The following is a 27,762-nucleotide window of genomic DNA, read 5'->3' as shown; positions in this document are numbered from 1 at the left end:
TGTATTTTCTCATTTTCTGTAAATAAAATGGAAGCTCATAAACATGCTTTAAAATTAAAAGATCCTTTATTGTTTTCTTCTGATAAGTACAATGGATTCAAAGTGATACAAGTAAAACAAATCAAAATAAATAAAACACTGGTTGAGAGAAGGAGAAGAAAAACCCAAAATCTAATTAAACTACTTAATTATATAAAAAGGAGACGCAAGCGTCGGGTTTTAACGGTCATCCACGATTGACCAGCAAACTACGCTGCTCTGTCATATTTACACGTAACAAACAGAAGAGTGAGAAGCCTGGAATGCTGGGAAATCGTCACAAAAAGTGTGAGAAGTGTCAGCACGCGCACATCTGGGACACGGACCAACCACAGGTGGAGAGAGACTGGGGGGGTGGTCCGCTTACATCGGGAAGCACCGGGTTGTTTACAACCATTTGCCCAACCACAGAAATATGGCACAGTAAGAAATAAGTTTCATTTAAACTAGCTATAAACTGAAACTTGTCACGTCAACGATGAGCTTTGAGTGTGTTCCCCCCCCCCACTTCCCGGAGATGTCACAGGATCTGTGCGCTCAGGAAACATCTGGAGAAGAAAGGCCGATGAAATAACAGTTAAGAAAGCAGATGTGTAACTTTAAACTTTCCCCTGCGGGACAGGAATGTGAGAATCTTATGGAGGCCGAGAGATAGAGGACTTACAGCTTGCAGGTTGTTCGCCGAATCGTCGCATTAGCTGGTCGTGCGTGAACTTCACAAAAGTGTCGTATTGTTCTGCAAGAACAAGCACTTTTATTAGAAATAAACAAACGCCTAATGATAACAATGAACAATGATTGAAATGCAGAATAATAACAGTCGTCACAGCAGTAACTCCCAGACCTTACAAGTTGTGAGCAGCATTACGGATGACCTCATAGCAACATGAATGTTTGGTAAGTGCTACAATCTTCAACATTATTGTGTCGTTACCAACCTGCCAGTTTGGAAGTCATGGTCTCCTCATACTCCTCCCGGACCTTCTCTTCCCTTTCTTTCAGCAAGCGTTCACAGATCATCCCGACTTGTTTGAGGGTAAATAGCGGCTGCTCTTTCCTCGACGGAGAACTGCCTCCAGAGGATGTTGCTGCAAATGACAAACAAGCATCATTATTGTAAGTGTGTGTAGTGCACTTATACATTCATATCACTTATTTTAATACATAAGGTTACAAGTTAGCAATAGGGAACCTGATAGTGTTACAATGCATACCCGCCTTACTGTGCACACTTCAGTTTTTCCCTGGCCTGTATGAAATTGTTAGCATGTATTATTTTTAGGACTGTCAAACACTTAAAATATCTAATCGCGATTAATCACATTTTGTTCATAGTTAACTCAAAATGAATCGTGATAATCACAGCGGGTATACATTTTCATCATTAAAAAGTGTATCATAGACAGAATTTTTTCACGGAGGGTGACTTCATATTGCTGCATGACAATGTTTTAACCTTCTCTATTATTAATAAAATGTAATATTGAGCCTGCTAATCATTCTGTGATTGAGCACTCAACCAGAACATGTTATAAAAGAATTTACACAATATATCAGCCAGCCAGAAAAATCCCCCAACCCCATATTCCTAATAAATGATAAATGGGTTGTACTTGTATAGCGCTTTTCTACCTTCAAGGTACTCAAAGCGCTTTGACACTACTTCCACATTTACCCATTCACACACACATTCACACACTGATGGAGGGAGCTGCCATGCAAGGCGCTAACCAGCACCCATCAGGAGCAAGGGTGAAGTGTCTTGCTCAGGACACAACGGACATGACGAGGTACTAGGTGGGGATTGAACCAGGGACCCTCGGGTTGCGCACGGCCACTCTCCCACTGCGCCACGCCGTCCCCAATCTGATGTACTAGCATTTCTTTAGGTGCAAATATCACAGAACAACATCACAAAACATCTCTGACAAAGCATAATCGTAATGCAAGACATTTTTATTTTGTTAATGTCAGGGTTTCCCCTAAATTGCCAAGGTATCTGTGGCGGCGGGGGCCTGGTCGATTTGATGTCATCCATCCATCAATCAATCAATCAATTCCTTTTATTGTCATTGTCATAACATTTAAGTCATACATGTCAACGAGATTTTGTTTGAGCTTTGTCTAGCGGCATAGAAACTGCATTAAAGTGCAGGTTGACCATAGTTTACAGTTTAGCATTGTCAAGATGATTGCAAATAGAGGGGGGTGGGGGTGGGAACAGTCAGATGTCTGATGAGTGTTACGTTGATGTTGCAGCAATGCAATGTCCAGAGCATAATTATTGAGGTGGTGGAGAGTGGCATGGCATGATTTGCTATGATGCATATATTCTTTAAACAGGCACAAAAATGGGAATATACATTTAAAACAAATCTGTTAAGTATAGTATTAACATATATTTTTCTTAGTTTTGTTCTTTTTTTAAATTATTGCTGCTTATTGTACAATGTACTTTGTTGAGATTATTTATTTAGAGATTTCTCCAATCCTTTTAGTGATTTTTTTTTTTGTAATAAACAATTGGCAATAAATCTAGCATCTATTTTTAGTGTTCTTGGCGACTCTACTCCTGTTTAGAGACTATTTAGATTCTGTCGCGCCATAGCCGTGACGAAGAGCGCTGCAGCGAGCCTGACGTCACACTTGCTTCGCGTTGCTGGGAGCCTTTCTCGCATTAAAAGCTGCCAGTGTCTTAAATTGTGAAGATCGCTGTCCGTGGGTATATCTCAAATATATTAAAGTACGTGGACACCCAGCCTCTGCTCCAGACAACCCTGTGTGCATGGCTGGTGTTAATATACTTGTTAGTGTGTTATGGTGGTCATTTTCCCATGATCTGAACACACCGTGTCGGCGGAGAATGAACAAGTGTTGTGTGTCTGAGTGAAGCACGGAGGCAGACGTGTGTGCACGGAGGAAATACTTGTTGGAATTGGGCCCATTTATAGCATAAAATCGGCCATAAAAGCTAAAAACAGCATCACACTTTGTTTTCTCCTGGATGCTACAATACATTATATTACTTTATTTTGTTATGTATGGCAGTTAATTTGAAGCCGTACATTAAGGAGAAACCCTAAACATAGTTAAACCAGATGTAAAGTGGAGCGCTTTTATTTTGAAGCCAGAAAAGTGTGTAATTGGTTTGAGAAAGTGTCTTGACATGTTTTGGTGTCGATTCAATGTTTTGATGTCTGTTTGCAAAAAAAAAAAAAAGAATCTCCTTTTGACATCCTGACGACCGACTGTCTTTCATTTCTGTTGAGCTTTCATGTCACCATACTCACTAAATCAGTCACAGTAACAATCTAAATGTTAAGTTATCACTGCACCTTAACTGTAATCTGAACACTGAAGTGAAGTACCACCCACCTATAGAACGACGCGACGCGCGGAAAATAGTATTTTCTTGTCGGGAGAACAACTTTCCATGGCTTTGAACCTGATATTTTCATAAAGTAGACTTTATTTTGTCTATTTCTGCTCGCTTGTGGCTTATTGGTAGCAAGTGAACTGCAGCCAAGTTCCCCCTCAAACAGGAAGTGTACATTAGTCGTCCGTTAAAAAAATGATAGTGTTAAAACTGTGACAGCCCTAAATATATTATCATGGCTCGCATTTGCAGCCCTTTGAGACACTTGTGATTTAGGGCTATATAAATAAACATTGATTTGTTTAAGCCCCGCTCTCCAGCAGTTCTTGGTTCATCAACAGTTAATGACTACCCTGTCATTGGACCACTCTTGCCATTGCCAAAAATCACCATTCATGCGATTATGTCAATGACTGTATTGTTAGTCATGGTTCATAAGATCAGTGGGCCATCGACATACCAAAGATTGTCCCTTTACTTTTACTACATATAAAACATTTCCTAGTGGTCTACATAACATGTAATAGTGGTTCTTTGGTCAAAATTTTGCATAGATTAGGTTTTACGGACGATCTTTAAACCGCTTTCAGACTGTCTCTTCAGAATGCACCGTTTTGTGAGTGGTCTTATTTACGTGCCAAAGTCCTCCTTAAGGCCAAGCCCCATTCGACTGCAACACCACCCTGTCAGCCATATTTTAGAGCTTCCATATCGAGTCTAGTAACAGATAAGTTACAACTATATGCTACTTTTTATTAGAAATGGCAACAACAGAGGATTTTAGTTAGGGCTGCAACAACGAATTCATTAAATCGATTATAAAAATAGTTGCCGATTAATTTAGTCATCAATTCGTTGGATCTATGCTATGCGCATGCGCAAAGGCTACTTTTTTTTTTAAACATTTTTTATAAACTGCAACATTTACAAACAGCTGAGAAACAATAATCAATTAAGTATGGTGCCAGTATGCTGTTGTTTTTCAATAAAATACTGGAAAGGATAGAAATGTAGTTTGTCTCTTTTATCCGATTATTAATCAAAGTAATAATCGACAGATTAATCGATGATCAACTTAGTTGTTAGTTGCAGCCCTAATTTTAGCATGCATGTGCAGGTACGAGCCAGTTTGCACCACAACAACAAGAGGATAAAGAAAAATAAACTGAATTGACTAAAACTTTGGACTTTAACTGAATAAAAATGGTGGACTCGCACAAAGCTCTTTGGGTAAACCTACCATATATGGGGATAGCTGTTGACCTTACTAAGGCAAAATATTAGGGGTTAATGATTCGTTTTAACAACAATTAGATTGAGAATTTGTGGTTGCCGATACGATTCAGGAAATATATTATTTTGTTTAGAACGATACGATCCGAAACGATTAACTTTTTAGCGACAAATAAATCAACCAGTGTATCTGAAATACTGGATACTGTAGGTGAAGTTTCCTATATTCCTGTTATTTCTTATAATGGCACTAGGTATGAATGAATTATGGATACAATCAAACAAATGGCATTAGGTATGAATGAATTATGGATACAATCAAACAAAGTAAACAACAATTAATGGCCAATGCATTCAAATCTTATCTGAAAAAAGTGCAACAAACACTTCAGGTTGAATTGACAAGAGGAAACATTTTCTGCTCTCATTTTCAGTACTTAAATGTTCAATAAGTACAATAACCACAATTTTAACGGTAGATTTACCTGCTACTTTTGCTGTTTTCCAACATAAAATCAAAAAATTTTAACATCAAAAATAAAGTGCAACCAACATCTCTTCAGGTTGAATTAACAGTGGGTTTACAGTCATTTCTATGTTTACTGTTTTCACAGAAATAATACAAATACAAAATAAACATAAATTAAGTGCAACCAAATCTCCAGCTTTATGAGCCGGGGTTTGACCAATGTAGCTATTCGCCATTGTTTTGATGCCTGATGGCGATGACGCCACAGACGGCGGGCTGACAAGACTTGAATAACATTTAACATCCTTATTATTAAAAGTTTTAAACTTTATATAAAGTCTGCCGTTCTTAAATCCAGTGTTTTTACGAGTATCGATAAAATGTATCAATTTCCTTTTAAAACTATTTTGGATTAATACCTATCTTCCAGAAGGCAAACTTGCCGAACACAGATCGATGTAGTTTAATCTAAGGAATATAAATCGATATATTGATTAAGCATTACGCCCCTACAAAATATGTCACTAAAGTCTCAAATTCCAAACATGCTCCAAATGAGCCGTTTGGAATTTGAGAAGGCTAAATTGGACCCCATTAAAACTACAAAAAAAGAAAGCACACTGTGGGCTTGTGGAGGCGGACCTTTGCTTGCGTCGCGAATACTTCTCTTTTTGTGATCGCTTGTATTTGATTACCTAATAAATGTACGATACAAGACACTCTTCTCTTTTACCTTAAATACCATTACCTCTACTTGCTAGACGTATCACCTAAACCACAAAATTGGCAGCACAGATCCTTTCAGCTATGTCTTATTCTTTGGCAAAGCAGGTGTGACATGCCGCCACAGTTCCATTACAATTTATTTATGAGCGAGGGCGAACCGGAAGATTTTGCATTCGTGGTAGGGCAAATTTTATATTTGGCCACATATTAATACATGGGAAATGCCATGTGTCTAGAGAGCACTCACGCAGGAAGGAGCGAGGCATGATAGAGAGGAAAATTTAACAATTTTGTTTTTTCTTTTACATTGTCATACTGAAATAATCAGATTACCATTTAAAGTCAATTGTTCGAATAAGCGGTAGAAAATGGATGGATGGATGGATGGATGTTCGTGCAGCCCTAGTTGGTGTTCCTACTGTCATTGGGCAGTCTACATGTAAATGACCACACCCAGTTTAGCTGGCTTTTAAGTTACTGTTGATTCAGTCATTAGGCAGGCAATGGTATCAATCTTGGTAAGCTGTTCGTGCGGTCTTAGGGGAGGCTTATATGTCAATGACTGCATCCACCTTGGTCAACATTTTAGATGGTGCAGATGACAGAAGCTGGCTTTTCAGTTACTGTATGTGGAGGCGACGGTATCATTGTTGCCCCACTTGTTCTGTTTAAGCGATTATGAAGCGATTTAGATGTCACTAAATGTATCGTCATTGGCTGGCTTTGTAAAGCCGCTGTTAATGCAATCTGTTCCAGCCTCATGTCAAAGACTACACTATTCAAAGTTACAGTTCGTACAGTCTGTGTCAAGTCAAATATTGGTTCAAAGAAGAAATAGTGGTTTAATCACAAAAAGCTCAGAGGGAAGTGGTCCTATTGAGCTTTGTAATCCGTTTTGGCATCCAAGACAAAATAGTTCATTTTAAGTTACACTAGAAAATAATATATAGGTACTAATGTAACAGAGTCAATTATGTAATGTAAATAAAAAGTGTAAGCTCCATGTAAATACCTTAAGGTTGTTTGATTTTTTTGTCAATGTGGAATTATTGTCTCTGTGACTGGGTCCTGAACTTTCTCACAAACCGGCCCCAGTCAGTCAGAATCGGCAACCAGACATCAGGCACAAAGGTTCTAAGCATAGGGACCCCCAAGGCTGTGTGCTGAGCCCCCTATTGTACACCCTCTTCACACACGACTATGTGGCCTCCCAGAACAACACCAGTATCATCAAGTTTGCAGATGATACTACGGTCGTCGGACTGATCACCGGGGGAGCTGAGGCAGCGTACAGAGGGGAGGTAGCGGAACTGGTGGCAGGATAATAATCTCTCCTTGAACACAGACAAGACCAAGGAGATTATTATTGACCCACGGAGAAGGAGTGCACAGTACACACCTATGTACATAGGGGGGACAAAGGTGTACAGGGTGAAAACCTTTAAATTCCTCGGGACCCACATCAGCGAGGACCTCACCTGGGATCACAACACCCAACAAACAATAAAGAAAGCCCAGCAGCAACTGTACTTCCTAAGAAGGCTGAGAAAATTTGGCATGCCACCCAAAATTCTCAGCAACTTTTATAGAAGTACGGTTGAGTGTCCTTACCAGCTCAATCACGGTCTGGTATGGAAACTGCACTGCTAAGGACATGAAGGCACTCCAGCGAGTGATTAAAACTGCTCAGTACATATCAGGAGCAGCCTTCCCCTCACTACAGGACATGTACTCTACCAGGGCCACCAGGAGAGCACACAACATCATAAAGGACAGTACACACCCCCAGCACAGTCTCTTCAGCCTCCTACAATCAGGCAGACGATACAGGAGCCTGAAATCCAGGACTACGAGACTGACAAACAGTTTCTACCCACAGGCCATCAGGCTTGTGAATGCTAGCCCCCCCCGTTTTACTTTTATCTTTTTGAACAAAAGACCGCTACCATGACCACCCCCAAACTGTGAACCATCACTGTAGACACTTTTCACCTTTGATCACTAAAGACACTTTAACTGCTGCTGTGACCCAAGGTCACCTCCATATTTATACTGTTGACTGTCAATCAGAATGTGCAATAATGTTATGTTACTTACTGTGCCTTGTATATACATTTTTTTTTATTTTTTTTTAGCTAAGTACCGTGTGACTTGTTGAAGGGTGGACTAGCAAAGTAAGATTTTCATTGTACGGCAAACTATCTGTTTAACTGTGCATGACAATAAACAATCTTGAATGGCGTAGTTGGTAGAGTGGCCATGCCAGCAATCGGAGGGTTGCTGGTTACTGGGGTTCAATCCCCACCTTCTACCATCCTCGTCACGTCCGTTGTGTCTTTGGGCAAGACACTTCACCCCTTGCTCCTGATGGCTGCTGATTAGCGCCTTGCATGGCAGCTCCCACCATCAGTGTGTGTGAATGGGTGAATGTGGAAATAGTGTCAAAGCGCTTTGAGTACCTTTAAGGTAGAAAAGCGCTATACAAGTATAACCCATGTATCATTTATTTATCTTAAATTGTCTCGTTGTCCCTCCTATTGCAATAATTGTTGTGACACCTGTCTTTTTATATGCGTTGGACACGCCTTCCTACTTCCCTTTTGTCCACACGACGACAGAAAAGCGTATTGTCTCATTATGAACTTTATAGTTTACTTTCATGTTCTGTATTATATTTGCGTAGGGTCTTGACGATGGCAGAACAAATGTATTTGTTGGATTGTATTCTTTGTATTATCAGGTATGTTTTATTTCACTGTTGTACGTAACTGCCCGTTTGTCCACGATAACGGGAGAGGGGCTTGACGATGGCAGAACAAAATTGACAACAATTGGGGATAGGTTGATTGGCAACACAAAAATTGGCCCTAGTGTGTGAATGTGAGTGTTGTCTGTCTATCTGTGTTGGCCCTGCGATGAGGTGGCGACTTGTCCAGGGTGTACACCGCCTTCCGCCCGAATGAAGCTGAGATAGGCTACAGCACCGCCCGCGACCCCAAAAGGGACAAGCGGTAGAAAATGGATTGATGGATGTATTCTTTATATTATCAGTCAGTAAAGTGCATCCGAGCAGCAACCCATGGTGTCGGTCATGTTCCATAAAATCCACACACAACGCAGAGGAAAAGACCACCGGTTACACTAATACAGTAAAGTGTATATTTGACTAACCTGACATGGTGGACTGGGGTGGAGATTCTGGAGAGCAGCAGCAGTCTGCTGGCTGGTAGCCTCCAGCATCTAGATGCTTCCTCTTTTGTATGCGTTTGTACTCTTGCTTGATGCTGTTGAGGATTTGTTCTAGTGGGACGAAAGCACATAATGGATCGGGAATCGACACATTTGGGAGTTGTTTTTTGGTCGATTTAACGAGGTTGAACAACAGGTTGCTAAGGCCTCGAGTGTTCAACTTTGCCAGTGTTGAAGATTACCTGCGCTCAGCCTGGACGACGACTCCCCGAAGGGCGAGGGCTCCAAACTCAGATACTTCCTGGGGGATGAGGACGACGGAGACACGGGCACACACCTTCGTCTTTTGGGGGAAGCCGGGCTCATGAGCGGATCGAAATCCATGCTCCTCTTCAGGGTAGCTCCACACGCCATTGCGTCAAACTGTTAAAAGAGGGAGAGGAGGTTAAACTGTCATGTGTTTAAAGTCGTTAAGTGAGGTGAGTCCTCTTTAACGGATTAAATTCGATTTCTCAAAACACATTAAGTGGCTTATCCGGCACATGATCATCATGTTGCGCAGCTGAGGCTTTAAGATGTGTGCTCTCATGCTAACGTTAGCGTCCTGGCGAGCCACTAATAACAGAAGAAAACAAAGCTACCGATAGCTTTAGCTACTCCTTGGCAGTGGATTACGCGACAAGGTGGACTTCGACAAAAATAAACTTACCCTTTTTAAAAAAAGTAATCGTGGCAGTTGAGTTGCAAAAGTTGAGGAAGCGAGCAGCCAGCTGCGGGCTGACTGCCGTTGAGATAGCAGAGCTAGCTTAGCCAACGTAACTCAGCTGCTTGTTTTTGATACCACAAGCTATCTCTCTTCCCCCCCCCCCCGGCGGGTGACGTCACATGTGACCTCACTGCAATGCATTCTGGGCCATGTAGTACAGAGCACGTTCAGAGGGGGACGACGACGGTGGCGATGCAACGTCTGAAAAACATTTCTTTAATGCCTGACGTCAAGTCTTCGTTTCTACTTTTTTTTAAAGGTGTTTTTTTTTTGTGTGACGACACGGACCGACACTGGAGGAACCACAGCGCTACTACGCCAAGTTGAGTTGATAATGAAGGCAAGTTTCCTTCCACAAGAGAGCAGTATTGCACAAAACGCTTGTACAAGCCACAAAACAGTAGGACTTGGAAATATTTGTTGTGGTGGCAACACTAAATTGGCTCTAGTGTGTGAATGTGAGTGTGGATGTTGTATGTCTATCTGTGTTGGCCCTGCGATGAGGTGGTGACTTGTCCAGGGTGTACCCCGAATGCAGCTGAGATAGGCTCCAGCACCCCCCGCCACCCCGAAAGGGACAAGCGGTAGAAAACGGATGGATGGATAACACTAAATTGGCCCTCGTGTTGGCCATGGTGTGTGAATGTGAGTGTGAATGTTGTCTGTCTATCTGTGTTGGCCCTGTGATGAGGTGGCGACTTGTCTTATTTATTTATTTGTATATCACATTTGTATTTGTATATTTATTACTATATGCATATGAATTAATATATATATATATATATATATATATATATATATATATATATATATATATATATATATAAGTTGATGTGAGACAATTCTCCTTCCATAAGGGTGTACCCCGCCTACCGCCCGAATGCAGCTGAGATAGGCTCCAGCACCCCCGCCACCCCCGAAAGGGACAAGCGGTAGAAAATGAATGGATGGATGGATGGCTTGTACAAACCACAAAACAGTAGGACTTGGAAATAATTTTTGTGGTGGTAACTAGGACTGGGCGATATAAAAGTTAAAAAGTTAAAGTACCAATGATTGTCACACACACACTAGGTGTGGCGAGATTATTCTCTGCATTTGACCCATCACCCTTGATCACCCCCTGGGAGGTGAGGGGAGCAGTGGGCAGCAGCGGTGGCCGCGCCCGGGAATCATTTTTGGTGATTTAACCCCCAATTCCAACCCTTGATGCTGAGTGCCAAGCAGGGAGGTAATGGGTCCCATTTTTATAGTCTTTGGTATGACTCGGCCGGGGTTTGAACTCACAACCTACCGATCTCAGGGCGGACACTCTAACCACTAGGCCACTGAGTAGGTTTATATCGATATACTTGATATATCGTGGGTTTGTCTCTGTGCGATATAGAAAATGACTACATCGTGATATTCGATTTGTCTCTGCGATATAGAAAATGACTACATCGTGATATTCGAGTATATGTTCTCACACAGTTGCTTTTAGCTGCGGGGCATTAAACTGCATGCGTTTCTCACTCTTTCCTGTCTCTCCTTCTCACAGGGACATAAAAACAAGCGCATCTTCTTACATACGTCACATACGTATACGCCCTCTCGGAGCAGAGAGGTAGCAGCATGGCTAAAGTTAGCTGTGGTGCGAGTGGTAATACGAGAGAAAAAAGGTGCGAATCTGGTAACAAATGAAGGAAGAATGAATTTCTAAGAAAAAGAGCACGGGGTCCATCGTCTGGCGGTGGTTTGGCTTCAAGTGGGAATATGTCGAACAGACAACCGTAATTTGTCAAGTGTGGGTCGCAAGCGTTGCTACACAAAGTAGCATTACTGCTAATATGTAGCATCATTTGAAAAGTCACCCTCTAGAGAATGAAGAGTGCTTACTCCGACGTGAGCAACGTGCACGGGGTCCATCGTCTGACGGTGGTTTGGCTTCAAGCGGGAATATGTCTTTACATGTCAACATCTCCGTTCGGTGCCACACCAACTAAATGCCGAAGCAACTATTTCCACATCAACACCGTAGGCCATATACTATTTGATATGCAGCTCATTTTTATGTGGCACGGTTGATTGGCAACACTAAATTGGCCCTAGTGTGTGAATGTGAGTGTGAATGTTGTCTGTCTATCTGTGTTGGCCCTGCGATGAGGTGGCGACTTGTCTAGGGTGTACCCCGTCTTCCGCCCGATTGTAGCTGAGATAGGCTCCAGCGCCCCCCGCGACCCCGAAGGGAATAAGCGGTAGAAAATGGATGGATGGATGGACGTATTGAAATATCTTGTGTGTCATCAAGCACAAAAGTGCACTTATAGCTTGTTTTAAAATTTCTCTGACAATCTTGCACTTTCTGTTTTGGAAATTACATGAATGGTTGTCCCACTGCTTAATAACTGTTTAATAAATACAGTTTTGCTAAATTGACTTAGTTGTGATTTCCCTCTGCATGTAAGTTTAAAATGAGCATATATTAATGCAGTATGAACAAGAATGTTTTAATGTCATCATCATCATCATCATCACTCGGACGAGTATGACGATCTTCCTGGTAGGAGTGTATCCCTTTATGGAGGATGCCTGTGCGTGACTTTGTTTAACGTGGGGAGACTGGTGCACAGACAGTCACCACACGATCCTTGACAGAATCGGGTCAGGGTCCAGTGGCATGGAGTCCAAGACGACTGGGGACCCTTTTCTGCTGCAGCCTTCTTTCGCCATCGCAGCCGTTGTGGTAGTTCTTGAATCTACCGTCTTCCGCCTGCTCCGCCGTTGAGGTCTTCACCGTATCCCTGGCTAGGAGGCAGTCAGGTACTAGGCCTTTGCCAAGGGCTTTTTAATGTAGACACATAGAATCATCATACTGCCGTGATTATATGCATCAAGTGTTCATTCAAGGCTAAGGCAAAATATCGAGATATATATCGTGTATCGCGATATGGCCTAAAAATATCGAGATATTAAAAAAAGGCCATATCGCCCAGCCCTAGTGGTAACACTAAATTGGCCCTAATGTGAGTGTGAATGTTGTCTGTGTTGGCCCAGCGATGAGGTGGCGACTTGTCCACGGTGTACCCCGCCTACCGCCCGAATGCAGCTGGGATAGGCTTCAACACCCCCTGCGATTCCGAAAGCAGAGGTGTGCCGTCAGGGCCAGTAAGGCCTTCTCTGCTGGCCTAACATAAATCATGATCATTAATTAATAAAAGTTATTTTATTTTTGATTGACTTTACATAAATATATACAAGTATTCATCATATTCTCTTCATGTCATTTTAGGCTCCAGTGTTGCTCTTTTAACCAATCAGAATTCAGCTAGCTGGTTGTCAGCGCTATATGAATTCTGACGGAGGCCTTCTGAACCAACATCAGTTTAAGGAACGGAGGACAGTCAGTTAACAGACAGTTGCGATAGCTGATCAGATCACAAGTTGTTGACTAGCCTTACGTTGAATTGACTGATTGGATACTCACTTGTCACTCCCAGGTATCCAATCACAAGTTGTGATTTACGAAAGCAGAAAGTGGCACCGGAGCCATACCCGGCCAGCGGAGAAATCAGCGGTACTCACTTTTTTTAACCAACAAAGTAGCAGAGCAAAACGTTGATTAGGCCGCAGATATAACGGTTTGCCTGCCACTTCCACTCAAATCAACCAACTACGAGCGGTATTGTGAGTTCAAATATATTTTTCACATTCACTATGTTTTTTACAATTATTTTTGTTTTGACAGTACCACATCCGATGCGGGTTTATTGATTTTTAAATGCGCCAAAAATAGCCCTTTTTGTACACTAGTGACAAATTGAGTTCATTCAATGCCCAGTATTGCACAAATGTGTTTCTGTATAGTATTTTACAAGCCGTGGTCATGTGGCGACATATTTTGAGAGGTAATTATTTAAGTAGGACATCACTGAAGGCCTAGATGGGAAACGCACCGCCCGCCACTGCCCGAAAGGGACAAGCGTTAGAAATGGATGGAGGGTGGTAGTGGTACTTGCAATGTTTGAGAATTACAGAGGGAATACATAGTAAAAATATGATTGAAAATTTGGTTGATAAGCAAATAATTACCAGTGATTTTCTTTACCTGTTTAGTAGAGAAGGGATTTGTGTCTCTTTGAAAGTAGTCGTGGTGTGGAAAAAATGTGCTGCCTTAAAAAATAAAATGCAACCAGTCCATAAGTAATGGACGAATGTTGATGAAATGTTGAGAAAATGTCTGAAATAGGTCGTGGAACAATTGCTTTTGTAGTTAGGGCCCAAGCAGCGGAGCAAGAACCCCAGGTGGGATGTAGAGCACCTCAAGGGCCCTATTCATACTTGCCAACCCTCCCGGATTTTCCGGGAGACTCCCGAAATTCAGCGCCTCTCCCGAAAACCTCCCAGGACAAAATTTCTCCCGAAAATCTTCCGAAATTCAGGCGGAATTTGTGTAATATGTGTAAATAAATATATCCATGCAGACCTGAGTGACGTGTCGACAGCCTGTTTTCACGTCCGCTTTCCCACAATATAAACAGCGTGCCTGCCCAATGACGTTATAACTGTAGAATGATCGAGGGCGAGTTCTTGGTTTCTTATGTGGGTTGATTGTTAGGCAGTTTCATTAACGTCCTCCCAGCGCGGTAACAACACACAACAACAGCAGTCACGTTTTCGTCTACCGTAAAGCAGTTCATCTGCCGTAAACAGCAATGTTGTGACACTCTTAAACAGGACAATACTGCCATCTAGTGGACATGCATATGTGACAATAACATCTAGGGCTTTTAGAGAGTGCAGTGCACAACTGCGCACACAACAAGGAGACAAAGCAGAATGCATCATCAGAGAGGGTGTTCAGCATGGTTAGAAAAATAGTGACAGAGAATAGAACAAGGATGGACAATTCAACCCTAGATGAGTGTTATGTGTGTGTATATGTGTAAATAAATGAACACTGAAATTCAAGTATTTCTCTTATTTATATATATATATATATATATATATATATATATATATATATATGTATATGTAGTAAATATATATATATATGTGTATATGTATATATAGTAAATATATATATGTGTATATGTATATATAGTAAATATATATATATATATATATATATATATATATATATATATATATATATATAGCTAGAATTCACTGAAAGTCACGTATTTCTTATATATATATATATATATATATATATATGAAATACGTGACTTGGTGAATTCTAGCTGTAAATATACTCCTCCCCTCTTAACCACGCCTCCAACCACGCCCCCGCCCCAACCACGCCCCCGCCCCACCCCCGACCACCTCCCGAAATCGGAGGTCTCAAGGTTGGCAAGTATGGCCCTATTGAAATTATTTTTATTATTATTTTATTATTATCTTGGTTTCAACGCCTTTTGAGGCCCCCTAATATTTACGAAAAGTAAATATTTCATAAACATTTCATTTTTGGGAACCCCAAAATATTTTATATTTTGGGGTTCACGAAAATGAAATGTTAGAATTGGCTCTCTAGCACCACCTTTAAAATAACTACAAAATAGCCCCTTCCACCAGTTTCATGTATCGACATAAACATCACCGAAGACGTCTATCATGACAGGATGCACGTGCAAGTCTGAAGAACCCATACCTGAAAACAAACAGGAAGTCGGTCATCTTGTTTTTATCATTCATATATGAGCTTGTCAAAATACTTGTCGACATTCATTATGTCACCATACAGTATGACCAACAATCAGCCATGCATTTTAGGTTAATAAAGGTTTTTACCGTTTGTATTGTTTGGTTTATTTCCTGGTATGTAAAATATTGCTGAAAATAACCACAATGTAGCAAAGTTTTTTACGTTAATTGCTATGGTTATGTAGTTTGACTAAACCTTTAGCATTGATGCGAGAGCGTGCACATGCTCAGTAGTTTCAAATCTTTACAGTTTGCATGCACATTTATTTCTGAGAACACCTGATCTTGAGTCGTTCAAAAGCTTGGCCTGTTATGAAGGTATTATATACAGGTAAAAGCCAGTAAATTAGAATATTTTGAAAAACTTGATTTATTTCAGTAATTGCATTCAAAAGGTGTAACTTGTACATTATATTTATTCATTGCACACAGACTGATGCATTCAAATGTTTATTTCATTTAATTTTGATGATTTGAAGTGGCAACAAATGAAAATCCAAAATTCCGTGTGTCACAAAATTAGAATATTACTTAAGGCTAATACAAAAAAGGGATTTTTAGAAATGTTGGCCAACTGAAAAGTATGAAAATGAAAAATATGAGCATGTACAATACTCAATACTTGGTTGGAGCTCCTTTTGCCTCAATTACTGCGTTAATGCGGCGTGGCATGGAGTCGATGAGTTTCTGGCACTGCTCAGGTGTTATGAGAGCCCAGGTTGCTCTGATAGTGGCCTTCAACTCTTCTGTGTTTTTGGGTCTGGCATTCTGCATCTTCCTTTTCACAATACCCCACAGATTTTCTATGGGGCTAAGGTCAGGGGAGTTGGCGGGCCAATTTAGAACAGAAATACCATGGTCCGTAAACCAGGCACGGGTAGATTTTGCGCTGTGTGCAGGCGCCAAGTCCTGTTGGAACTTGAAATCTCCATCTCCATAGAGCAGGTCAGCAGCAGGAAGCATGAAGTGCTCTAAAACTTGCTGGTAGACGGCTGCGTTGACCCTGGATCTCAGGAAACAGAATGGACCGACACCAGCAGATGACATGGCACCCCAAACCATCACCCAACCATGCAAATTTTGCATTTCCTTTGGAAATCGAGGTCCCAGAGTCTGGAGGAAGACAGGAGAGGCACAGGATCCACGTTGCCTGAAGTCTAGTGTAAAGTTTCCACCATCAGTGATGGTTTGGGGTGCCATGTCATCTGCTGGTGTCGGTCCATTCTGTTTCCTGAGATCCAGGGTCAACGCAGCCGTCTACCAGCAAGTTTTAGAGCACTTCATGCTTCCTGCTGCTGACCTGCTCTATGGAGATGGAGATTTCAAGTTCCAACAGGACTTGGCGCCTGCACACAGCGCAAAATCTACCCGTGCCTGGTTTACGGACCATGGTATTTCTGTTCTAAATTGGCCCGCCAACTCCCCTGACCTTAGCCCCATAGAAAATCTGTGGGGTATTGTGAAAAGGAAGATGCAGAATGCCAGACCCAAAAACGCAGAAGAGTTGAAGGCCACTATCAGAGCAACCTGGGCTCTCATAACACCTGAGCAGTGCCAGAAACTCATCGACTCCATGCCACGCCGCATTAACGCAGTAATTGAGGCAAAAGGAGCTCCAACCAAGTATTGAGTATTGTACATGCTCATATTTTTCATTTTCATACTTTTCAGTTGGCCAACATTTCTAAAAATCCCTTTTTTGTATTAGCCTTAAGTAATATTCTAATTTTGTGTCACACGGAATTTTGGATTTTCATTTGTTGCCACTTCAAATCATCCAAATTAAATGAAATAAACATTTGAATGCATCAGTCTGTGTGCAATGAATAAATATAATGTACAAGTTACACCTTTTGAATGCAATTACTGAAATAAATCAAGTTTTTCAAAATATTCTAATTTACTGGCTTTTACCTGTAAATGTTTCATCTGTTTATTATCAATGACACTATCACTGTTAACATTTATAAGGTAAGAAGTGGGTCAATATAGTTGAATAATTCACTAATATAATGTTTTGGTGGAAATTATTCTGAAATATTGTCACTTTCATTTTTGTTAGGTTTTTATTGTAAACAAGATGCCATATCACTATGCTTTGACAGAGAAATTGCTGTTTTTGAAATTTCCTTCACCTAGAAAAAAAACCGTCACACAAGAGCATTTGGACGGCGTGGTTCAGATGGTAAAGCGGTCGTGCCAGCATCTTGAGGTTTCCAGGTTCTATTCCAGCTTCCACCGTCCTAGTCGCTGCTGCTGTGTCCTTGGGCAAGACACTTTACCCACTCAAGGGTTTCCCCTTAATGTAATTGAATTTGGCGCGGCGCCCCGGCATTTTTATTACTGCCACACCTTGAAAAAACTTGAAAACAAATTAAAGTAACAATTTATCGTAGCCCACAAAATAAATCACACAGTCCGACACTATTTTTAACTTTTATTACCAATCTTTTGATAACAAATGGCACAATTCCAACAGGGTTTATCTCCCATGTAAACACTTTTCGTCTCGTGAGTGCGACACACAACACTACTTCCACATTCTCCACCAATCACCTTTCAGGCACGGATGGTGTGTTTACAAACCACACGGACACATAAAACATTAACATTAGCTGGTCGTTACAGTATGAATTTTAAATATATAGCCTATTATTTGCGCACTATTGACAAGTGATGTACCGAAAACTTGACCACTGAATAAAGACAGACCAAAAACAGTGCTGTAAAAAAAAAACCGCATGCCATTGTGGCGCAAATGTGGACGTGGTTTTTATGTCTATTGCTGATATACCTTCAGACAGCCAACTACAAAAGAGGACAGTGATGGCTTTTAAGAAGAGAAAGTACAACTAGAGCAACAACGGCAAGCAAGTGTGTCATCATGCTCGCTGCAGTGCTCTTCTTTCGTCATGGACATCGAGGGACAGAAGTAGAGTCTCTAAACACGAGTACATTTTATAATAACACCAGGAGAAGATGCTAAATTTGTTGCTAGTTGTTTTTAATAAGAAAATCATTAAAGGTCTGTAAACACTTGAAAAAATCTCAACAAACAACAATTGAATTGAAAACATGGCAAACGGATAACAAAATAAGTTAATACTAATTAAAAATAACAGATTTGTTTTAAATGTATTTATACAATTTTTGAGTCTTTTTAAAGAAAATCATATAGCAAATTTATTCCAATTACTCAATGACGTCATGTGACTACGGCCATAACCACGCCACCACCGCCACAAGTACCTTGTCAGTTTAGGAGAAACTTTGCAGTCTATATAAATATAATTCACTTTACTTCACTTGACAATACAGAAAAATACACAAATAATAAGTAAGACTAAAATGTATATATGTACAAAACCCAAAAGCAGTGAAGTTGGCACGTTGTGTAAATCGTAAATAAAAACAAAATACATTGATTTGCAAATTCTTTTCAACCTATATTCAATTGAATAGACTGCAAAGACCTAACGTTCGATCTGGTAAACTTTGTTATTTTTTGCACATATTAGGTCATTTGGAATTTGATGCCTGCAACATGTTTCAAAAAAGCTGGCACAAGTGGCAAAAAAGACTGAAAAAGTTGAGGAATGCTCATCAAACACTTAATTGGAACATCCCACAGTGAACAGGCTAATTGGGAATAGGTGGGTACCATTATTGGGTATAAAAGCAGCTTCCATGAAATGCTCAGTCATTCACAAACAAGAATGGGGCGAGGGTCACCACTTTGTCAACAAATGCGTGAGCAAATTGTCGAACAGTTTAAGAACAACATTTCTCAACGAGCGATTGCAAGGAATTTAAGGGTTTCACCATCTACGTTCTGAAATATCATCAAAAGGTTCAGAGAATCTGGAGAAATCACTGCACGTAAGCGGCAAGGCCGAAAACCAACAATGAATGCCTGCGACCTTTGATCCCTCAGGCTGTACTGCATCAAAAACCGACATCGGTGTGTAAAGGATATCACCACGTGGGCTCAGGAACACCTAAAAAAAACACTGTTAGTAACTACAGTTTGTCGCTACACCTGTAAGTGCAAGTTAAAACTATACTATGCAAAGCGAAAGCCATTTATCAACAACAGCTAGACACGCCGCCAGCTTTGCTGGGCCTGAGCTCATCTAAGATGGACTGATGCAAAGTGGAAAAGTGTTCTGTGGTCTGATGAGTCCACATTTAAAATTGTTTTTGGAAACTGTGGACGTCGTGTCCTCCGGACCATAGAGGAAAAGAACCATCCGGATTGTTATAGGCACAAAGTTCAAAAGCCAACATCTGTGATGGTATGGGGGTGTATTAGTGCCAAAGGCATGGGTAACTTACACATCTGTGAAGGCACCATTAATGCTGAAAGGTACATACAGGTTTTGGAGGAACATATGTTGCCATCCAAGCAACATCTTTTTCATGGACGCCCCTGCTTATTTCAACAAGACAACGTCAAGCCACGTGTTACAACAGCGTGGCTTCATAGTAAAAGAGTGCGGGTACAAGACTGGCCTGCCTGTAGTCCAGACCTGTCTCCCATTGAAAATGTGTGGCGCAATATGAAGCGTAAAATACGAAGAAACTGAGACCCAGAACTGTTGAACAACTTAAGCTGTACATCAAGCAAGAATGGGAAATAATTCCACCTGAAAAGCTTCAAAAAATGGTCGCAGTTCCCAAACATTTACTGAGTGTTGTTAAAAGAAAAGGCCATGAAACACAGTGGTAAAAATGCCCCTGTGCCAACTTTTTTGCAATGTGTTGCTGCCATTAAATTCTAAGTTATCGATTATTTGCAAAAAAAAAAATTAAATTTCTCAGTTCGAACATAAAATACCTTGTATTTGCAGTCTATTCAATTGAATATAAGTTGAAAAGGATTTGCAAATAATTATATTCTGTTTTTATTAACAATTTACACAACGTGCCAACTTCACTGGTTTTGGGTTTTGTATATTTATCCATCCATTTTCTACCGCTTGTCCCTCGGGGGTGCGGGGGGTGCTGGAGCCTATCCGACGTCATCAAAGGGCCAACACAGATAGACAGTCAATCATATAAATCTGTTCTCATCATTCATTTAAAATAACTTCAAAAGACTCAATTTCTTTTCCACGTCACATCTCTACTATGTAGCTGATCAAATGATATAAATTATTAACTAGATACATTTTTTTTTGTTGAAACAATTCCAACTACTGATTTTCTCCAATATTTTTATTTCATAAAAACATCTCTCTCCCCATGACCCCGAGAGAGACAAGCGGTAGAAAATAGGTGGATGTATGGAAAAACAAATCTTTGTCTTATTAAAAGAAGCCCTGCTGTATAACAATAATATTAAGAGCCCTGGTGTATGTGTTCTGTATTTTTGATGATGATTTGTTTTTGTAAACTCAATACACACACCTGGTAGCATTTCATGGTTTTATTCAGGCAAAAAATAACAACTCACAGTATGTTGACAATCGTATTGATAACAAAAACAGATTTTCTTTCCATGTAGTAAACAGAATGGCACCATGGATGCTTTTACATCAATATGGCAGTGCAGTGTCGTCACATGGCACATTCACATGAGAGCTACAACAATATGCTATACTATAAAAACGCCCCGCATGTTTCACAGTCTTTACTGATATTGAAATGGCAAACATCAGAACTATGACAAAATCAATAATGGCTGATTGCAGCTTAGCATTCCAGTCTTTTGGAAGCGTTGCGGCCAAACTATTGCTTAACCCTTGTGCACCCTTAAATCCCAAAACGGACATTACGGGCTTGTGTTTCTTATGTGTTATGATTGTTGAGTTAGAAGGTAAGCGGTCTGAAATGTGACCAGGGATTTTGCCCCACAAGTTTTTTAATAGAACCGCATTGTAATTTTAATTGCAACGTTATTAGAATAGGATATAACTAAAGTATACACACTTTCTCTTAGGAACTCTTTTGGCTCCATTGACTCCAATTAACGGATTGTAATCCTGGTGTATTATACTTTTTCCATGAAAATCGAAATAATCTTATTATTTCCCATTGAAAAACAAGAAAATACAGTTTTAGTGTAATTGTACCCTTTAACCACCAGATGGACCCATAAAAACATGAGCATAATTCTCAGAGCTTTGATGAGCGTAAATGAGTTAAACTGCCATTAAACCGCTGGAATGTAATGAACATCAGCTTGGGCAGTTATATATAACATGGCGTCTGTATATATATATGGCTTGTGTGAACTCCATCCATCCATCTTCCGCTTATCCGAGGTCGGGTCGTCAATAATCTCAACCAAGGCCTGCCTGCTTTCACTTTCTAGCTCAGTAGGCACTGTAAAATAATTCAAATGAACTTAAACGAGTCAAATCTTTGTACACAAATACAATTTTACTGTCAAAAGGTCCTTCAGGAATTGTTTTTGTAATGTTTATTTTGAATGTATTTGCTGAAAACCTGGTTTACGTATATCCATATAATTTTTTGTTTTTAATCATGAGTTAACTCATTTTTTTGTCAGTTGTTGAATGTAAAAACAATATATTTTATTGCTGACTTACGGCACTTTTATGAGTGGGGTCCATTTTTGGATCCTAAGAGTGTGTATAGTCAATGGTAAGGTTGCACAAGGGTCTATGTGCTACTGGAACAACAAACTTTATCACATACTTGCCAACCTTGAGACCTTCAATTTCGGGAGGTGGGGGGCGGGGAGGGGGCGTGGTTGGGGGAGGGGCGTGGTTGGGGACGTGGTTAAGAGGGGAGGAGTATATTTACAGCTAGGATTCACCAAGTCAAGTATTTCATATATATATATATATATATATATATATATATATATATATATATATATATATATATATATAAATAAAAGAAATACTTGAATTTCAGTGTTCATTTATTTACACATATACACACACATAACACTCATCTACTCATGGTTGAGTTAAGGGTTGAATTGTCCATCCTTGTTCTATTTGTCACTATTTTTCTAACCATGCTGAACACCCTCTCTGATGATGCATTGCTGTGTGGCACGCAAAAAGTGCTTTCATCAAATGCACTAGATGGCAGTATTGTCCTGTTTAAGAGTGTCACAACATTGCTGTTTACGGCAGACGAACTGCTTTACAGTAGACAAAAACGTGACTGCTGTTGTTGTGTGTTATTACCGCGCTGGGAGGACGTTAATGAAACTGCCTAACAATAAACCCACATAAGAAACCAAGAACTCGCCCTCGATCATTCTACAGTTATAACGTCATTGGGCAGGTACGCTGTTTATATTGTGTGCCTGAATTTTGGGAGATTTTCGGGAGAAAATTTGTCCCGGGAGGTTTTCGGGAGAGGCGCTGAATTTCGGGAGTCTCCCGGAAAATCCGGGAGGGTTGGCAAGTATGCTTTATCACCTTTCATTATAATACATTTATGCATGTACGACAATATATTTCACTGTCTGTGAGTTATTGTGGTTGTTTTGGCACAGTGAAAAGTAGGGAGGGTGAAGTCTATCCTAATTAACGACACACCACTGTAGTTTCACACTGGATCCGCAGTAGACGTGGACTCGGTCACTCCAGAAATTGCCACTTGCGCCACTTTGACTCGCACGTTAGCGCCGCAATCTTTGCTTCTGATGCTTCTGCTGTTCCCCTCGCTCTCCCCGCTGTTGTCCAGAGGCTGAGCGCGTCCCCGACACAAGCCGCATATGTTGCCGAAGGCCCTGCGTAGGTCCTTGCTCCTCATGGCGTAGATGACCGGGTTGACTGTGGAGTTGAGCAGGCAGAGTATGCTGCAGAAGGCAAACACCGTCTTAATGAAGTCGTCCACCTTCCCGAAGAGGTCGTACACCATGATGGCCAGCAGCGGGCCCCAGCAGATGATGAGGGCCACCAGGATGAGCACTAAAGTCTTGGCCAGGCGCAGGTCCATGCGGGCTTGGTCGGGTCTCACCATCTGGACCTTGGTACCCTCCGCCGTGTAGACGATGACGCTTCTCTGGGAGCTCCGGCTCATCATGCGCACGGCGTGATGGTGCGACTTCCACAGGATGAACATGTAGGCATAGACGATAAAGAGCAGCGGCACGCTTGTCACCCCGATCCAGAACATCAAGTACTTCTCGTCGATGAGGGGGAAAATGTCCGAGCACACCGAGTTGAGGCGCTTACAGTTCCAGCCCAGCAGAGGCAGCAGCGAGATGACAACAGAGATGCTCCACATGAGGCTGAAGGCCGCCACCGCCTTTGTTTTGGTCACGATGCGCTTGTACGCCATGGGCCTGTGGATGGAGATGTAGCGGTCGATGGCGGTGAGGAAGAGGCTGCCCACGGAGGCGGTGAACGAAGCGATGACGCCCGCCAGCTTGAAGAGGAAGACCCCCGGGCTGTCTTTCCTGTGTAGGACGTGGAAGTCCAGGAAGCTGTAGACAAAAATGACACTGCCAATGAGGTCGGCCACGGCCAGGCTGCCGATGAAATGATAGGAGGGCCGCGAGCGCAGCGTCTGCGAGTGCAGGATGACGCATAGCACCATCAGATTCTCCAGTACCGTGAACGTCCCCAACGTGAGAGCCAAGATGGCGACCGCAAGCTGCTGACCCGGAGTCAGGATCATAAAACACTCCATGTTGTCTGCAAAGTTCTCCCCACACTGCGCTGCGCCAACACTCTCATTAGCGAGCAGAAGGCCGGTGACGTTTGTGGGCAGAACGGGTGCAAGTGCGCTGAAAACAACCTCCTTGGCGGCCGCTGCGGCGGCGTTAATGGAAGCCGTTTTCTCAGAGAGGAATCCGTTCTCGGCCAGCCTCGAACCGTCATCGTAGACCGCGTCATTGGAGCCGAGGTACGGCACGCCCGTCGTCAGGGTGCTCGTAGTGGTGCCTGCCAGCCCGTGCAAAGCCAACTTCATGGCTGAGAGGTGGCGCTAGAGAGGATCAGTAGTGTCTAAACAACAATAGATATGATTATTTTTCACATATTAATACATGGTGTTAGATGACACTGCACAATATGATCAAACCAAATACAGTAGACGTACAAAGTGAAATAACATTTTCAATCCTAAAAAACATTTAGCATGATGTGTGCAATGTAATGGAAAAATATGCAAGCGGTAGAAAATGGATGGATGACAATGATGTTTCTTACAATTTAATTACACTTCCAAGAACAAAAAAAATATATTTAAATAAAGTGATTTATAACTAGGGCTGGGCAATATGGCTTTAAAGCCATATCACATTATTTGGCATATAAATTATAATAGAAACATTTCGAAACAGTTCACAAATGCTCCTAAATTAGCTTCTGACATATTGCCTCATTTCCATTTGTATTATTTTCTCAAAACTACTAACCTATAATCTGATTTGACCAAATCTCCTGAGACTTAAAGTCATTGAATATTTAAGGCAGCGGTTCTCAAACTTTTTCACCAAGTACCACCTCAGAAAACACTTGGCTCTCCAAGTACCACCATTATGACCAACATTAAAATACAGTAGCATAGTAGGCCTAAATATTCACTAAAAACAAGGCAGAGGTTTCAGTTAACAACTATATTTAATCTTTGTTTGAACAGTAACACTGTTTGAATATTTCATTAATGGTTTAGTTGACGTACCACTACAGTTTGAGAATCACTGATTTAAGGTATTGGCTCCACACGTGTGTATTGCTTTGTCTTTGTCTTCTTTTTTGTGTGACGCCACCACAATCTGGCTCCAGTGATTGCAAAGAGAAAAGTGTGATGATAACCATAGAAGAGCACCATATATAGTTCTAAATATAGGAAAACATTTCAATTATAAAAAAAAAACCCAAAGAAGGATACATCTAGGGATAGAGCGGTATGGCCTAAAATCCATATCGGAATATATTGCTGCCCCTTGCGATTATGATATTCATCACAATAAATTATTTGTCTGTTTATTTAGTTTATTTAGAAGCACTGATGCTCAATAATAATACACCCATATGAAAAAAACATTGCCAAATTAATACTTCCCAAAAAATTGAGCGTTACGCCCTTGTTATAGTTGGAACCGTATTGCACCGGATCTACCTTGTGTGCCTAATGAAGAGGTCACAGAGTGCACACTTTTAAAGGTAAATAATATGTGTGAGCATTTAAAGCTGCGCGATGACTGCTGACTCGGTGCACCCGCCAGCTGACTAGAGAGCAGATGCAGCGCAGACAATAGTGAGAACGTGAACAGTTGAGGATGACATGGCGTCACGGCCTCGGGGGAAATCACCGCATTAGCTATGTAGGACACCGGCGACCTTGCTTATCAATTAACGTTAGGCTTTTTAATTCAATAATCATTGGGTTGATTAAGTGTCAAAAGACACTGGGGTGCACAGACTCATTTCCATATTGATGATTTAATTAATAACAAACATTTGCATAAACATTAGCTACAGTGGCAAAGTTACCTAGTAAAGTAGGTATTTGCTGCACTTGTTAGATGGCACAATAGACACATAAACTTGATAAGGTGCAGGTGTGCAATTTTAACACGAGTAAAAGAACTAGGATTTAACTTTGTACAATTATTATTGCAACAATAAATGGTTGGGAAGAAGCAATTGCAGCAACATACCTTGACTTCTTGGCTCTTTTCCACATGACCTCTCGTTGAACTATACAGCGAGGAAAGCATCGGCTTTAAGTAACCACCTTGGTTAAAAACCTGAAAAATCTGACAATTTTGTGATTATGATGCGTGCTGATTCAGAAGAGGATGAGAAATGCAGCCAAGCAGCCGGTGAAGTGTGTGGGCGTGGGTGTGCTTTAATGTGTGTGTGTGTGTGTGTGTGTGTGTGTGCACTTGCTGGTGTCTTTTTTAAAAAGGGGTGTGAGTCACGTGGTGTTTAGCGCGCATGAGGTGGTGAAGCTGTGCACGCCCATTCTTTAGTTGAGTGACCAAAACAACTGTGACATATGTATATATATATATATATATATATATATATATATATATATATATATATATATATATATATATACATACAAAAGAAAATAATTTTCATGTTTTATGATGCTTGAACTGTAAAGAAAAAATGTGCAGAATTTTTCTTTTCACCAACACAATTTTGTTTTTTTTGACTTGAGCGTATTGTTTGTCAGCTCAATCAAACATGTATCTCCAAATTTTGGTCTTAGTTATTTTAGTTAGTTATTTTTTAGCACCAATGAAATAAGGTATTTTCAAATTTTAGGAGTTTTTGTTTTGTTTAAAAAAAAAATATTTTTTTACGTCTGATGAAAAGCATCCAAATTTTGTTTTAAAAACATATTAAATTATTTTGTTGAAAAGAAACAAATAATTAACAACAGTACATAATTTGACTAATAAAAAATCTATCACATTTTCTTTTCATAATTTTTTTGGTGCTATTTTCATGTTTCACAAAAGGTATATGCGTGTGAAAAGTATTTTAGTGTAAAACATATTTTCAATCCCCTAAAATATCTTGGTGTAATATTTCAGAGAAAGTACTGTCATCTTTTTACAACGGTGTGTTCATACATGAAACATTTTGCATTACTCATCACATTAATCACAGTGGAACCTCAGTTTACGAACTTAATTGTTTCTTGAAAGGGTTTCTTAAATACAAAAGTTTGTATAGTCAAGCAAAATTTTCCATAAGAAACAATGCAAACACGAATAATGGATTCCAGCCTCGACAAAAGTCAATATTTTAGTGAAGTTTTGTACTCTTTGAACACAATATGAAGTGCTATACAGTACTGTACTGTATATCAAACAAACATAACAAGGGGGTGATGGATCAACTTTCCCTTTATTAACAAGCTGAACAGTGCTGTATGTGCTGCTCTGCCAACATGCGCACACACAGAAGTCACATTGGTGCCCTCACAAACGATCAGAAATCACACAAAAACTTAACTTTAACAACCATACTGCTATAATAATAGACATTTAAAAAAAAGTAAAATCCAACAATATTAACATCGGCAAGGAGTTAAAGAGACAGGGAGAGAAAGGAGGGGGCGGGTCTGTGTGTGCACTCTTAGTATTTAGATATAAGTCCGCACAATTAAAACTTGCTGTAGTACGAAGCTTGCTTCGTCAATTCTTCCAAACTTGCGAGCGCCATTAATGTACTCCTCGCAGAGTCTGTTTATTTTTATTACACAGCGATTCCTTCCTTCTTTTCACACTCGTCTTGTCGAGTTTTTGAGACTCATATTAACTTGGTAAAATAAACAGAATTTGTCAGAAAAGCAAAAAAAACACAGAAAAAAAAGCAC

The 27,762-nt window shown here is 40.6% G+C and overlaps 2 protein-coding genes across 2 annotated transcripts; both read right to left on the bottom strand.

The window, feature by feature from the left end:
• Positions 1 to 47: 47 nt before the first annotated feature.
• LOC133611485 (akirin-2-like) lies at positions 48 to 9,750 on the bottom strand. The gene is made up of 6 exons (XM_061968308.2): positions 9,742 to 9,750; positions 9,275 to 9,455; positions 9,015 to 9,143; positions 978 to 1,127; positions 704 to 775; positions 48 to 587 (listed from the first exon to the last, which is right to left on the bottom strand). The coding sequence occupies exons 2-6, from the start codon at positions 9,444 to 9,446 to the stop codon at positions 577 to 579; spliced, it is 534 nt and encodes a 177-aa protein (XP_061824292.1). The 5' UTR covers positions 9,447 to 9,455; positions 9,742 to 9,750; the 3' UTR covers positions 48 to 576.
• Positions 9,751 to 22,402: 12,652 nt separating this feature from the next.
• Positions 22,403 to 26,239, bottom strand: LOC133611243 (cannabinoid receptor type 1B-like). Its single transcript, XM_061967938.2, has 2 exons — positions 26,084 to 26,239; positions 22,403 to 24,422 (listed from the first exon to the last, which is right to left on the bottom strand). Exon 2 carries the CDS (start codon positions 24,385 to 24,387, stop codon positions 23,017 to 23,019), a length of 1,371 nt encoding a protein of 456 aa, XP_061823922.1. The 5' UTR covers positions 24,388 to 24,422; positions 26,084 to 26,239; the 3' UTR covers positions 22,403 to 23,016.
• Between the last annotated feature and the right edge of the window lie 1,523 nt (positions 26,240 to 27,762).

The sequence above is a fragment of the Nerophis lumbriciformis genome, linkage group LG08 (assembly GCF_033978685.3).
Source record: "Nerophis lumbriciformis linkage group LG08, RoL_Nlum_v2.1, whole genome shotgun sequence".
NCBI classification, from domain to species: Eukaryota; Metazoa; Chordata; class Actinopteri; order Syngnathiformes; family Syngnathidae; genus Nerophis; species Nerophis lumbriciformis.
This window is presented reverse-complemented; position numbering and strand designations above follow the sequence as displayed.